General features: G+C 40.1%; 2 protein-coding genes across 2 annotated transcripts; both read right to left on the bottom strand.

The window, feature by feature from the left end:
* Positions 1-673: 673 nt before the first annotated feature.
* On the bottom strand, positions 674-1,636 carry LOC100759672 (olfactory receptor 51E2). Its single transcript, XM_027407970.2, has one exon. The coding sequence runs from the start codon at positions 1,634-1,636 to the stop codon at positions 674-676; it is 963 nt and encodes a 320-aa protein (XP_027263771.1).
* Positions 1,637-11,721: 10,085 nt separating this feature from the next.
* LOC100760836 (olfactory receptor 51F2-like) lies at positions 11,722-12,664 on the bottom strand. The gene is given in 2 exon segments (XM_027407971.1): positions 11,722-11,863; positions 11,865-12,664. Coding segments are annotated over 2 exon segments (942 nt in total).
* Positions 12,665-12,967: the final 303 nt, after the last annotated feature.

Raw genomic sequence — 12,967 nt, 5'->3', positions numbered from 1 at the left:
GCAGATGTTAAACAGGAAGCAATATAACATGGTAGTAAAACAAATCTACTCAATTATCAAATTTAATTTAAAATCTTGGCACAGCACATACAAGAAAGTTTCTTTTCTCATTAAAGCCTCTATCACATAAAGGGCAAAAATGGTGCCTTCCCTGGAGAAAGGGTGAGATCACAGAAAGGCTGAAAAACACTTGTCATTCAGCCTGGACCATCTTAAGCATACATGATACATTCATAAGCATTACTATTTAGAGTTTGGATATGTTCCTGGGTAGTGAATAATAAACTTGAAGTGAAGGAAACAAATCTTGGCTACCATTTTAGAAGTTATGCATAACAGCTGAACAATAGCTTCACGACAAAGAGAGTATGAATAAAACAAAGTCATTGATAATTTGAACCTATTCCATCCAAATGACAAACCTGGCCAGTTAGTTTAAATCACAATTCCTATTTTCTTTTTCATCACTGTGTCTCATTTTATAGCAGAGTCTTTAAGCAACACAATATTCATTGATATATATTATTTCACATTATATCCACGATGAAGATAAACCATACTTTAGTTCACTATCCCATCCAGGGAAAAGCACTAATGTGCTTATGGGAATTAAACAGGTCTGATCAATTACTATATTAAGCTCTCTAGAACAAGGGTGATGGAATGGTAAGGGTCACGTGTTTCCTCCAGCTTCAATGTCCTTGTCACAGCTGATCTTGAGCATAGCCAGCACCCGTGTTCTGATCTGCTTTGTCTTAGCACCATAGATGATGGGATTGATCACCGGGGGCAGCAGAAGGTAGACATCCCCCATGAGAACATGCACAATAGGGTCTAGGCTGTTTCCAAAACGGTGTACCACTGATAAGCCAATGAGTGGTACATAGAAAGCCAGAACCACACCAATGTGTGACACACAGGTTCCAAATGCCTTAGCTCGCTCTGACTTGGAAGGCAGTTGCAGAACTGTTCGTATAATCAGAAAATAGGACAAGGAGATGAACATGACATCTACACCCATGACGAGCAGAATGGCAGTTAGGCCATAGACTACATTGGGCAATGTGTCTGTATAGGCCAACTTCATCACATCCTGATGGACACAATAGGAATGGGAGAGCACATTGGAGTGACAGAAGGCCAGCCGCTTGATCAGTAGTGGGAGTGGGAAAAAGAATAGGGATCCCCGGACCAGAGCCACCATGCCGATTTGGGCTGTCACTGTATTGTTGAGCACAGCAGCATGACGCAGTGGGTGGCAGATGGCCACATAACGGTCAAAGGCCATGGCCAGCAGGATGGTAGATTCAACTGCCGAGAGAGCATGAATGAAGAACATCTGGGCAAGACAGGCATCAAAAGTAATCTCCCGGGAATCAAACCAAAAGAGGGCGAGGATCTTGGGCATGGTGGATGTGGACAAAGCCAGATCAATAGCTGCCAGCATGCAGAGAAAGAGGTACATGGGTGCATGCAAGCTTCGCTCTGTCCTTACGATGAACACGACGATGCAGTTTCCAAACAATGCCACAGCATACATGGAAAGCAGTGGGAAGCCAAACCAAAATTGAGCTTCTTCCAGTCCTGGGATACCAATAAGCACGAAGGTGGCATGTGTGAAATTGCAGGAGCTCATCGCTGACACCAAGTGAGTAGTACTGGAGAGGGTGAGGTCACACTGACAGCCTGCAAGGACATGGAGCAGAATGAGAGAGTCCCCTGGAGCTTGATTCTCCAGAGAGTCCCCTGGAGCCCTCCCTCCCTTCTCACTCTGCCTCCATCTACACCTCAGCTCTTTCATAAGCTACATGGCTTTCTTTTCCAAAGGAAGAAATGTAAATGCTGAAAACTAGTTTATTATTCACCATTACTAAGGGACACTTAAAATTTCAAAATAAAGCTTTGGTGGAAAAATACTTATCCCCGAAGTGTGACTTCCTCGAAACCTCTTTTTGTCTCTACCTGGACTGTCTGGATACTAGGCACTCTACATTTTGTAAAATTACCATATTAACTAACTTTTCAGATAGAGATATCACCTTCCCTTGCTCTCCCCATCCCTTCCCTGTTATTCTCATCTTCGTTTTATCCTTCTTTATTTCTGCTTTCCTTCCTTCACCATTTTTCTTTCTCCTCCCTCTCTCTCTCTTTATATTTATTAATTCAAATTTCAGAAGTAATTGCTTGAATGACCTGTTAAGCACAATGCTGTTTTTGAGACACAGATCTGGGAATCATTCCTTTGGGCCTCCACAAGGCTTGCTTAGGACAGGAGATGGATAAGTAACAGATACATTAGAGCATTGTGGTAAAGCTAGCAGAAGAGATTCATTGATTTCAGGGGATGACAAAGACAGAGGAGCTTTCCTAGACATGATGTTCATTTCATTTCAGTCTTGGAGCATGAGCAGAATTAGGTAGATGGAAGAGACAATAAAGGATTTTCCAAGGCAGGAGGAATAGAAAATGCTTTTCAAAAAAAGAGAAAGAAAAGAAAAGAAAAAGGAAACTTATCTGGACTCAGAGAACCAAACGTACCAGCTCCTTGGAACTCTCTCTTTGCAAATGAAGATGCCGGCAGGATCCATTACCTCCAGTAGCTGGCCAGCAGCTAACTGGTTGCTTGGAAGTCACCACCAAGGGTGTTTTCAAAGCCCTGATTTGGGGAGCAGTATTACTGATTTTTTTATGATGGTATTCTGAGGATTTCCCTTGGGATCTGTGCCAGTCAGTCATTCATGTCAAGGGAGGGGTTTCTTCTCTCGGTTTTCCGGAGCCCAGTGTTGCTTTGTTTCAATCTCATTCCCATCTTATCATCTGAGTACTCACATAAAACTCTTTCTCTGCCAGACTCCCTAATGTCCTGTTTTTAGAGCTGGTTAACTTCAGCAGTTACTGGCTTGGGTATGAGAATCAGGGGCTTTGATGCTAAGAAGCAGATGATGCAGGTGTCCTTGTTGACAGTATCCAGGGTACCCTGATTAATTTGTTTATCTCTCCCAGGATGCTTTTCCCCTTCTAAACAAGCTCTTTAATACATCTTGGAAATGACCCTTAATGGAGAGAGTTTAGAAAACTAATGCTTTAAATCATAAAAAATGAGAACCCAAAAATTTTAAAGCTGCAGTCTCCCTATCATGCATGAGCAAAGACAAACAGATTAAAAATTCAAAGGTTATAAAATCTGTACCACTGGTCTTGATTTTTTTCTACCCTTAGATTTTCTGCAGGTAAAGGAACAGCTTCTCCTCACTGACAGATAATGAATTCTAAACCTTGCTACCTGATACTGTCAGAGACAATCACACTTTTCAATTAGATGCAAGATAATTTGCAAGAGACTGGGATGAGCAACCCAACAAGAACTGTGAGCCCAGCCTGAGCTCAATGCACACCACTCAATCCTCACAGGGCTACTGTAGTCCGGATGCCACTCTGTCTGGCGAGCTGACCTCTCTGGTTTATCGAGGTATCATCCTGTGACCTTTGACAATTTCCCTGTCCTGATATGTCTAGATTTCTGTCAAAACACCCATTTCCCATTGTCACATCTCCCTCCTGGTGTGGACACACAGGGAATGTGAACACTCTTGTATGTTTTTATTTTTTGAAAACAGCCCTGTGTGTTTTTATTTCTATCTTGGATCCAACATCCGTCTTTGTATCTGTTATAAACAGCTTGTGGGAGAGAATGCAAATGTCTCAACAAATGACTCTGTGTGGTGTAAGCAAAGCAAAATAACCTTCCCTGGAGAAAGACCATATTACTTGACCACTGTACCCTAGAGAAATGGGGACAAATGTGAAAAGAAGGCAGGTTGGAGGTGTACCAAGAGGCAAAAGTAACAATTCACATTCTCAAGGGCTTCTGTGGCACTGACATATTAAAGGGCTCTCTCATCCATGGTCAGGTCTCTGTCATCCACAGTCAGGTCTCTGACATCCACACTCAGGTCTCTCTGTCATCCACAGTCAGGTCTCTGTCATCCACACTCAAGTCTCTCTCATCCACAGAAAGATCTCTCTCATCCACCATCAGGTCTCTCTCACCCACAGTACGATGCTTTCCTAATGCACCACTCTGCATAGCATCTTTCCAGCCTGGCTGGTGCTTAAAGCACAGACCTAGTTTCTGGTCCATTGTGTTATTTTAAAGGAGGTAAAACTATTTTTTCTTAGCTATATGACCTTAAAAAGTCTACAAAACACTAATATAAACAGTAAAACAGTAAGGTTGGAGTGTTGATAGCAGTCCACAAAGCTCAATATTTCCTACAGTAATAATGAAGTATCAGAAAATGCTCTTCCAAAAACCTTTTATTCACAATAGCATCAATGATAACGAATTTAACCAAAACCAGTAGAAAATTTTTACATTGTGACTTACGAACTATTACTGGGAGAAATTAAACACAGTATCTAACAAATGGAATGATGTACAGTGTTCACTGAATATAACACAAAACTGTGTTAAGGGTATAAATTTTCTCTAAAATGACATGCCGACCGACTATAATTGCTATTGAAGTTTCTTTAGGGTGTTTAAACATCAGTTTTTAAAGTTAGCATACAAAGTAAAAGGATTTACCATGGCATTTTCATGGAAACGTATTATACATTGTTCTTATTCAGCTCCTCACCACCCTCTTGTTTGTCCTCTTCACACCCTCAAATATTTCCTTCTTCCTTCTTTTTCTTCTTCATGTCATGTGGAATGCATAATTCCCTTTTCCTTCCTCTCCTCTGATAGTCCCTTTCTATTTTCTACACACACACACACACACACACACACACACACACACACACACACACACACAGAGAGAGAGAGAGAGAGAGAGAGAGAGAGAGAGAGAGAGAGAGAGATTCTGCATATGAGTTTAGTTTACTTTGCTTGACACAATGATCTCCAGTTCTATTCATTTTTTCTGTAAATGGTATTATTTCATTCTTTATAGTTGAACAAAATTCTGTTATATATCACCTGCTTTTCCGGAGATCATCTGCTAGGGCACTGGGGATTGTCTTGTAATGAAGTGTGTGGGGTCTTCAAGGTCCCTCAATGTGGCAGGAGTGGCAGACTCCTGGTAAGAGAGCACTCACCTGAGAATGGTGCAGTTCTACTCAAGGAGGGCAGCTGGATCTGGCTTTCGCTTTCAGGAACTGGTCTCTTTATAATGCTACGCAGTAGGCTCGAGGAACTGGCTGTGGGAATAGCAGCTGATGCTCCTGGGATCTGGCAGACAGAGGAGTAAAATGCTCATGTCCACTCGTGTGCTGTTCTTACAGGCTTCCCACTTTTCCTGTCTAGGGAAACAATCTCAAAGGGCCAAGGTCTCAGTCACCATTCCCACAGTGACACATGTGATTCTTTTGACAACAAACACGTGTTTCGACTCCTCCGAGCTGATCTAATTTCCACAGTCAGCCACAAGGTTAGTGTTTCCTCATTATCTGATCTACTAGACACAGCAGGCAAAGTGTAGGAATAGTCACGATCCTTGAACTGTTTGAGTTCACATTGGCCTTCAATCCCAAGTAGGTACACTAACATGTAGTTCCATAACTCAAAATAAGTCCATTGTGTCTCCATAACTCTCTCCTACTTCTCTTGCAGTTTAAACATAGCCCCGATATAGTGAAGTCACTTCTTTTTGTATCTGTACCATTAGCAAAGATGGCTCTCTTTGGTTTATATCATACACTGATAATGTTAGATAGAGAATCTCATGTATTCATTCACATTCAACTAGTATTTGTCAAGAGCCTGCAATTTCATAAGTAAAACCGAGAAAATTCCCAAGGTTATGAAGTATACTTTTTGATTAGATTGACTGGAATTAAATTAAATTAATGTATAAACTAAATAGAATGCTAGATAGTCACAAGGAGAAAAAAATGAAGAGGATAAAGAACATGTTCATGCCGGACGTTGGTGGCACACGCCTTTAATCCCAGCACTCGGAGGGCAGAGGCAGGCAGATCGCTGAGAGTTCAAGGCCAGCCTGGTCTCCAGAGCAAGTGCCAGGATAGGCTCCAAAGCTATACAGAGAAACCCTGTATAAAAAAGCCAAAAAAAGAGAACATGTTCATATCAGGAGGAGGGATTAGAAGCCTCAAGTGAAGATTCTTGGTGGAGATACTTGGAGAGATAAGTGAGGGATTACCCCCATGGAAAAATTCGGGGAAGATTGCTTTCAAAAGAATATTCAGAGATAGCAAATAAGTTTCCCAAGGAACAGGTATGTCCAGCACCTAAGAATAAGGCAGGCAGTGTACTCCAGTGGAGGGAAGAGGGAGAGAGAGGGTGGAATGGAGGACAATTCTGTGAACTGCCCATAAAGGAACTTGTAGCACTTAGCAATCAATTTATGTTCTCCCTTCAAATCTCAGTGAACTGAAGATCTTATTCAGAGCTAGAGAGAATCCTATAAACTAGTATCTAATTGTCTCCACCACATGGACTTGTTTTTATTGGTACATCCCTGTCCATTCTGGTCTTTCACTTTTTCTTTTTAGTGACTTCATACTTCAAGCCTTTAAAATCCAGTTAAAGCACCATATTCTCCAAGAAGTGATATCTCTAAGCCCTCTGATATTTCTTCTCTAGTGATATGTACCTTCCTTGATTCCTGTACAGGTATGTCTGTACCTTTGATTGACATTTATCTTGACTTGTCTCCTTTTCTTTCTTGGTTTGCCTCACAGATCAGTCTTATCTTCTCTAAAAACAGAAACATAATTATTGTCTTGTTAATTAAGTATCCAGACTTACAATACACCTATATTCAGGAGTGTGTTCATTCACTTATTATGTAAAAGAATGTGCTCTTAATGCTGGTTTTATATAGACATCATACTGAGCTTAGGGCATACAGCGATGAATATGATCAAGCCACTATCCGACGGGGTTTAAATAACATTCTTGACATAATATGGAATAATAACAAATATCAGTGATTTTAATGGAGACTTCAATAGGGATATACTTTTAATCAAGGCTGAGTCCAAGAAGGAGATTTTTTTAAATAAAAAATCAATTTAATGTATATGGGTATTTGTTTGTATGCATGTCTTGTGACTTGTGTCTGCAGACCCCAGAAGAGGACATCAGGTAGCCCTGGAACTAGAGTTACAGATGTTTGTAAGTTGCCATGTGGGTGCTGGGAATTGAACCTTATTACTTTGGAGAGAACTCAGTGCTCTTACCTGTGGAACTATCTCTCCACCCCAAGAGGAGGGGTTTTAAGCAGAGATAACTCACAGAAGGAAACAGAATTCTCTAAGTAGAGTCATGTTTCTGAGGCAATATAAAAAGAAAAGAGGAATTGAGAAGGCAAATAGATTTGAGATGATGTTAAACTGTGGACTGAAGGCTTTATTCTGTTGGCATTGGGGGAGAATGCATAGTTCATATCAAGGACATCATAACTATGTATGTGTATTTAATTGCATTTCTAGAAATTTTTTGAAGGATGCATTCAGGAAGATAAGATTAGGTGTGCTCATGAATTTAAACTTAAGATGTACACTTTTTCCTCATCTCCTATAATCAGCTCTTCAACCCATCTTGTCTAATTTTCCTTCTAAATATAATACCCATATTACTGTGATTACTTTGGTTTCTAGGAAAGTTTCTGACTCATAGTGGGGACCCAACTTGGTCAGAGAATAACATTTGCTATGCAAACTACCCATTTTCAGGTCAAGTTGCCCATTTATAATTGTGAAAGCTTATGAGTTTCCAGGGTTGTTGGACAGTAGTGTTGCACAAATTAGTGTGTAGATGTAAGCAGAGAGGGCATCTCCAGAAGTGTCATGAAAATCCAAGTGCCTAGCTTTTAAGATTGAGATTCCTTCTTATCACCTTAAAAATTACTTCTTATTAGGAGACTTAAGTAGAATAAATAGATATGGATGAAGGGGGGCTGAAATGAAGGATCAAATGGGGTAGGGAAGGGAGAGGGGGTTTTGAAAGGAAACACAGGGAGAGATAGCTAAAATTAAGGGGCATTTGAGGGGTAGTATGGAAACCTAATATAGTAGAAACTTACACACACACACACACACACACACACACACACACACACACACACACACAGGTGATCTAAATGAAATTGCCAAATAATGGGGAAGACAAAATCCCATCCATCTATAATTAATAAAATAACAAAGAAAAATTTATGTAATTTTTGAGATTATAATATAATTACATTTCTCTCTTCTCTCTCCAGATTCTCCCATATACTCCTCTTTGCTCTTTCTCTCAAATGCATGACCCCTTTTTATTAATTGTTACATATTTATACATATATCTATATTCCTAAATGCATAAATATAACTTGCTCAATCTGTACTCTGTTACTTGCTATGTATATTTTCAGGGCTGATTATTTGGCATTGCCTGACCAACTAGTGAGTTGTTCTCCAGTTTTTTTTTTTTTTGTTTTTTGTTTTTTGTTTTTTTCAGACGGGGGTTTCTCTGTGTAACAGCTCTGGATTCCTGGAACTCACTCTGTAGATCAAGCTGGCTTGAAACTCAGAAATCCACCTGCCTCTGCCTCCCAAGTGCTGGGATTAAAGGCATGTGCCACTGCTACTAGGTTTCTTTTCCAATTTTAAGACTGAATAGTGTCATCTTTCACTCTCAGTTTAAGTCGCTCTTACTGATCTCCAACAATCACACCTTATGCAATGAAGAAGGCAAAAATCTAACATTTAAACCCACATATTTTCATCTTCTAATATTTCCTTCTTGGATTTTTCTACAGTTATTTTGGACTTTTATCTTTGCTTTGTTATAGGTCAGGACCTTATGAGGAGCATGATCCATGAGGTTCAGAGAGCAGAAAGGGATGGAAACAAACAGAAATTGGTAGTTTATTCAAAATAGAAATCATCCATGTAAATGGCTCCCCAATGTTTTATTCTTGCTTTTAACTCACGTTTATTAAGGATTACACAAGGGAAGATTTATGTTGGATGGGGAGAGAAAGAGGGCGGGGGAGGGAGAGGAAGCTGCAGGAATTAAGGCAAGGTGATGCTAAGCCAAATGATCAAAGCAGAACACTTTGCATCAGCATATTTCAAAATTAGAACCTACACAAATAAACATCTTGGGAACCATGATATGCTTTTGTGTGCCATCCAAATTCTTATACATATTTAAGATCTTATGTATTTGTTCATCAGTTTAACTGAGGTTAGAAGATAGTGTGGAACTAGGAATGGTGGCACACACTATAACCCCAGCTACTTACAAGGTTGGGATAGTGCAGTGCCACCATGGGGAATTTTGTGCAACTATTTTAAAACCAAATCAAAACAAAGCCATCAACAAGAAAGGAAATCTAAAGATTCAAGGAGCCAGATGATATTAATAGAAGTGTAAAAACAGAACAACAGCAAGTAAGATGGTCTTGGTCTTGAGAAGTGAACTCAAACCCTGTTGTGGAAAGAATAATTATAATAGAATCTAGAGAGAATCACCATGTGAAATAAGTACAAGGGGATGATGGTGGATCTGGGTGGGGTACATGGCAGATCAAGGGCATGAGGGTCCTCCTGATAAGTCACCTGTCTTCTAAGTGGGAGGGTGATGATAGTAGATACTACCATAAGTGGAGCTACCAGTTTGTGTAAAGGCTTGAAGTGACAGAGGACAATCAGAGTAGAAAAAATGCAAGTTTCTCCTTGGGCTTAGAATAATGTACAGAAGGTAAAGGATTTTTAAGAGGTAAATGGAGACAGGACACTCAGTGAGAAATAATTTCCTTATCCTTAAAATTTTTTCTTGTGGTGTGGAAACAAGCAAGACAAAACAAAAAGCCTCCCTTCCCCGGTTGGGTGTTGAAAGTATTAGGAATGAAAAAAAAAAAGGCAGGTAAGGATGGGGTAAATACTGTTAGGAACTGAAGGAGAAGTATTGTTATTATGATTTTTATCCTTATAATATTCGGGCTCCTGCAGTAAGATTCACTGGGTAGGAGACTGCATGAAAAGAGGATGTAAGCCAGCAGTTGATCTCTAAGAGAAAGAACATCATCACAGGCAGAAAAAAACACAGTGAGTATGAATTATAATGCTGGAGTGTGCCTGATGACACAAGAAACCATCTAGAGGCTAATGTAGACTTACTAGGGTGGACCCAGGGCAGTAGGAAATGGAACTGGAATAGTGGTGGAGACTCAGAATATGTAGAGGCCCTCACACACTACTACAATCCCTGAGTTTCCTCCATGGGTCAGACAAGGGCCCAAGAGAGTGTGCTAAACAGGGAGTGATAAGGTCTGCAATGTGTACTAGAATAAGCACTCTTAACTGTAAAATGCATGCAAGAAGATTCTCCAGAAAGCTATTCACAGATGACTTCAGGTTCAAGGTGATGGCTGCCATCCTCATGACAGCAGTGGAAGCAATGTAAGTTGTTGGAATCTGGATTTGTGCATAAACAGGCACGGGGCAGGAGTAACATCAAGGCAAAGAGTTCACTGCAAATGTTTCATCTTAGTGATTTGTAAAACAGAGTTCCTGGTTGTGAAAGCCTGTAGATAAGCATGCATTTTTATTGTTGGCACTGTTAAGATTATCTAAGATGATTGTGAGACATCCGGATGCAAACATTGACACATATTGGATGAGTGTGGACTGTGAATGTTAACTTGTGGTTGTTCAGCATAGGGCATTTAATGTCATAATATCAGATGAAAAGACCAGAAAAAGAAGCACAACAGGAAGAATAGGCCTGAGAACAAAGTGCTGGGATATTTCAACACATGTAAGTCAAGGGTAGTAATAATTAAGAGAAAGGATGACACTCCTTCCAGAAGTCAGAGGTTGTAAAAATCCCAGTCCTGAGTATAGAATATCTCCCCTCTAGCTATTGGTAAGGGACGTCTCAGAAAATTCAAAATAATGTAGGCTATTTTCATTGCTCTTAGCTTCCCACCAGAACTTGATGGTAAGACACTATTTCTGAAGACACCACATACTTTAGTAGTAAGACTAGGAGAAATAAAGTTGGTACTGATCTGGAAGCTTTTCCCCTGATGACTGGCTCCCATAGTGCCAGAAGGTGTTATCCTGGCTGCTGGGGAACAAAAGCCATTGATTCTTACTCACCTATGAACATCACAAGTTCTAAAAATGATAGAACTGGCAATATATACTCAGGGGTGAAATTGTGGTAAGATGTTTTTTGGGGTAACCAACTGCTTTATGATCTGGTTTAAAGTCAGCTCCACAGGATTTATTTATGTCTGAAGTGAATCTGGCCAAGAATTCATGCTTGGAGAGATCATAGGTCCTAGAATCAACTTACAACCATTAGTTTGTTAAATGGACATAGTATTAAACTACTTTCTGAATATAAATCTCTGTTCACATAGAAGCTCTCAACCTTTACTTTCTTTGAACAGTGGATGGCAGATAGTTAGAAAATGCCACCTACTTTTCTACAAAAGGATGATTTAATATGAAATTTTAATTGCTACAATGAGGTAAGAATAAAAGGGCTGTTGACAAGGATAGAAACATTAGTTTAGAACAAAAAGTGGCAAGGAAAACCTTGATGCATAGGAATATCCACTGTCTTGCTTCCTATTTATATATCAGTGTCTCCTCATCTGTGAAATAAGGAGTTAAAGTAACTGGTATTCTATGTGTATTCTAGCATTAACTGATGACGTGGCCTGAAGCAAGCCATCTAGCTCTAGACTTTTGTGACTATACTTCTTTAGAGTGGAAAACTTTTATCATAGCTTTACGTATATGCTTGGTCTTCACACTGTAGATGATGGGGTTCATGACAGGAGGGATCAGCAGGTAGGTGTTAGCAATCATGGTATGGACATAGGGTGGAGCTCGTCCCAAATCTGTGGACAAAGGACAAACTGATCAATGGAATATAGAATATAGCTACTGCCCCGATATGGGAGATGCATGTGCTGAAGGCTTTCTTCCTCTCTTCAGAGGAAGCAATGCTGAGGACAGTTCTAATGATCAGGACATAGGAAAAGAGGATGATGACCGAGTCTACACCAACAGTAGAAATCATGGCAGTCAATCCAACTGCATTGTTGATCCTGGTGTCTGTGCATGAGAGCTTCATGACATCGGGATGGAAGCAGTAGGAGTGGTGGAGCACATGGCTCCTGCAGAAGGTTAGTCTCTTAAGAAGTGCAACCATTGGTGTCAGCATTACAGTCCCTCTGATGACAATTGCCACCCCAATTTGAGCTATTCTGGAATCAGTTAAAATAGTGGCATACCTAAGGGGATTGGAGATGGCCACATAACGATCAAAAGCCATGGCCAACAGCACTGAGGATTCCATGACAGTGAAGAGTTTAATGAAGAACATTTGAGACAAGCAGGCATTGAAGCTGATCTCCCTGGCATTGAACCAGAATATTCCCAACATGGTGGCCAGAGTGGATATGGACAGCCCAAGGTCAGTGGTGGACAGCATGGAGAGGAAATAGTACATGGGCTCGTGGAGGCTGGGCTGAGTGATAATGGTGAAGAGAATCAGGCTGTTCCCTGAGAGGGCAGTTGCATAGAGAAAGCAGAAAGGGATGGAGATCCAGATGTGGAAGCCTTCCAGCCCGGGCACACCAGTGAGCAAGAAAATGATGGAAGAAGTTGTGGTGTTCTGGAAAGTTGACATGCTAGATTAAAAGTACAGAAGAGGTCTTTGTGCATTCTATTTATAAATAATTTTATCCAACATTTATTTTACCAAAGGTGAGCATCTATGCAATATACGAAAGTAGGAATCATTCTTTTAAATTGATAAAACTTTGTATGATTTCAACTACTGCCACTATATATATAGATCTCTCTCTCTCTCTCTCTCTCTCTCTATATATATATATATATATATATATATATATATATATATATTTAAAAATGTCTCAGTTCATAACTTTTCTTCTCTGAGGTTCTTTCCTACTAGCTGCATTTGGACTGT

This window comes from Cricetulus griseus, chromosome 3 (assembly GCF_003668045.3).
Source record: "Cricetulus griseus strain 17A/GY chromosome 3, alternate assembly CriGri-PICRH-1.0, whole genome shotgun sequence".
In the NCBI taxonomy this organism is placed as follows: domain Eukaryota; kingdom Metazoa; phylum Chordata; class Mammalia; order Rodentia; family Cricetidae; genus Cricetulus; species Cricetulus griseus.
This window is presented reverse-complemented; position numbering and strand designations above follow the sequence as displayed.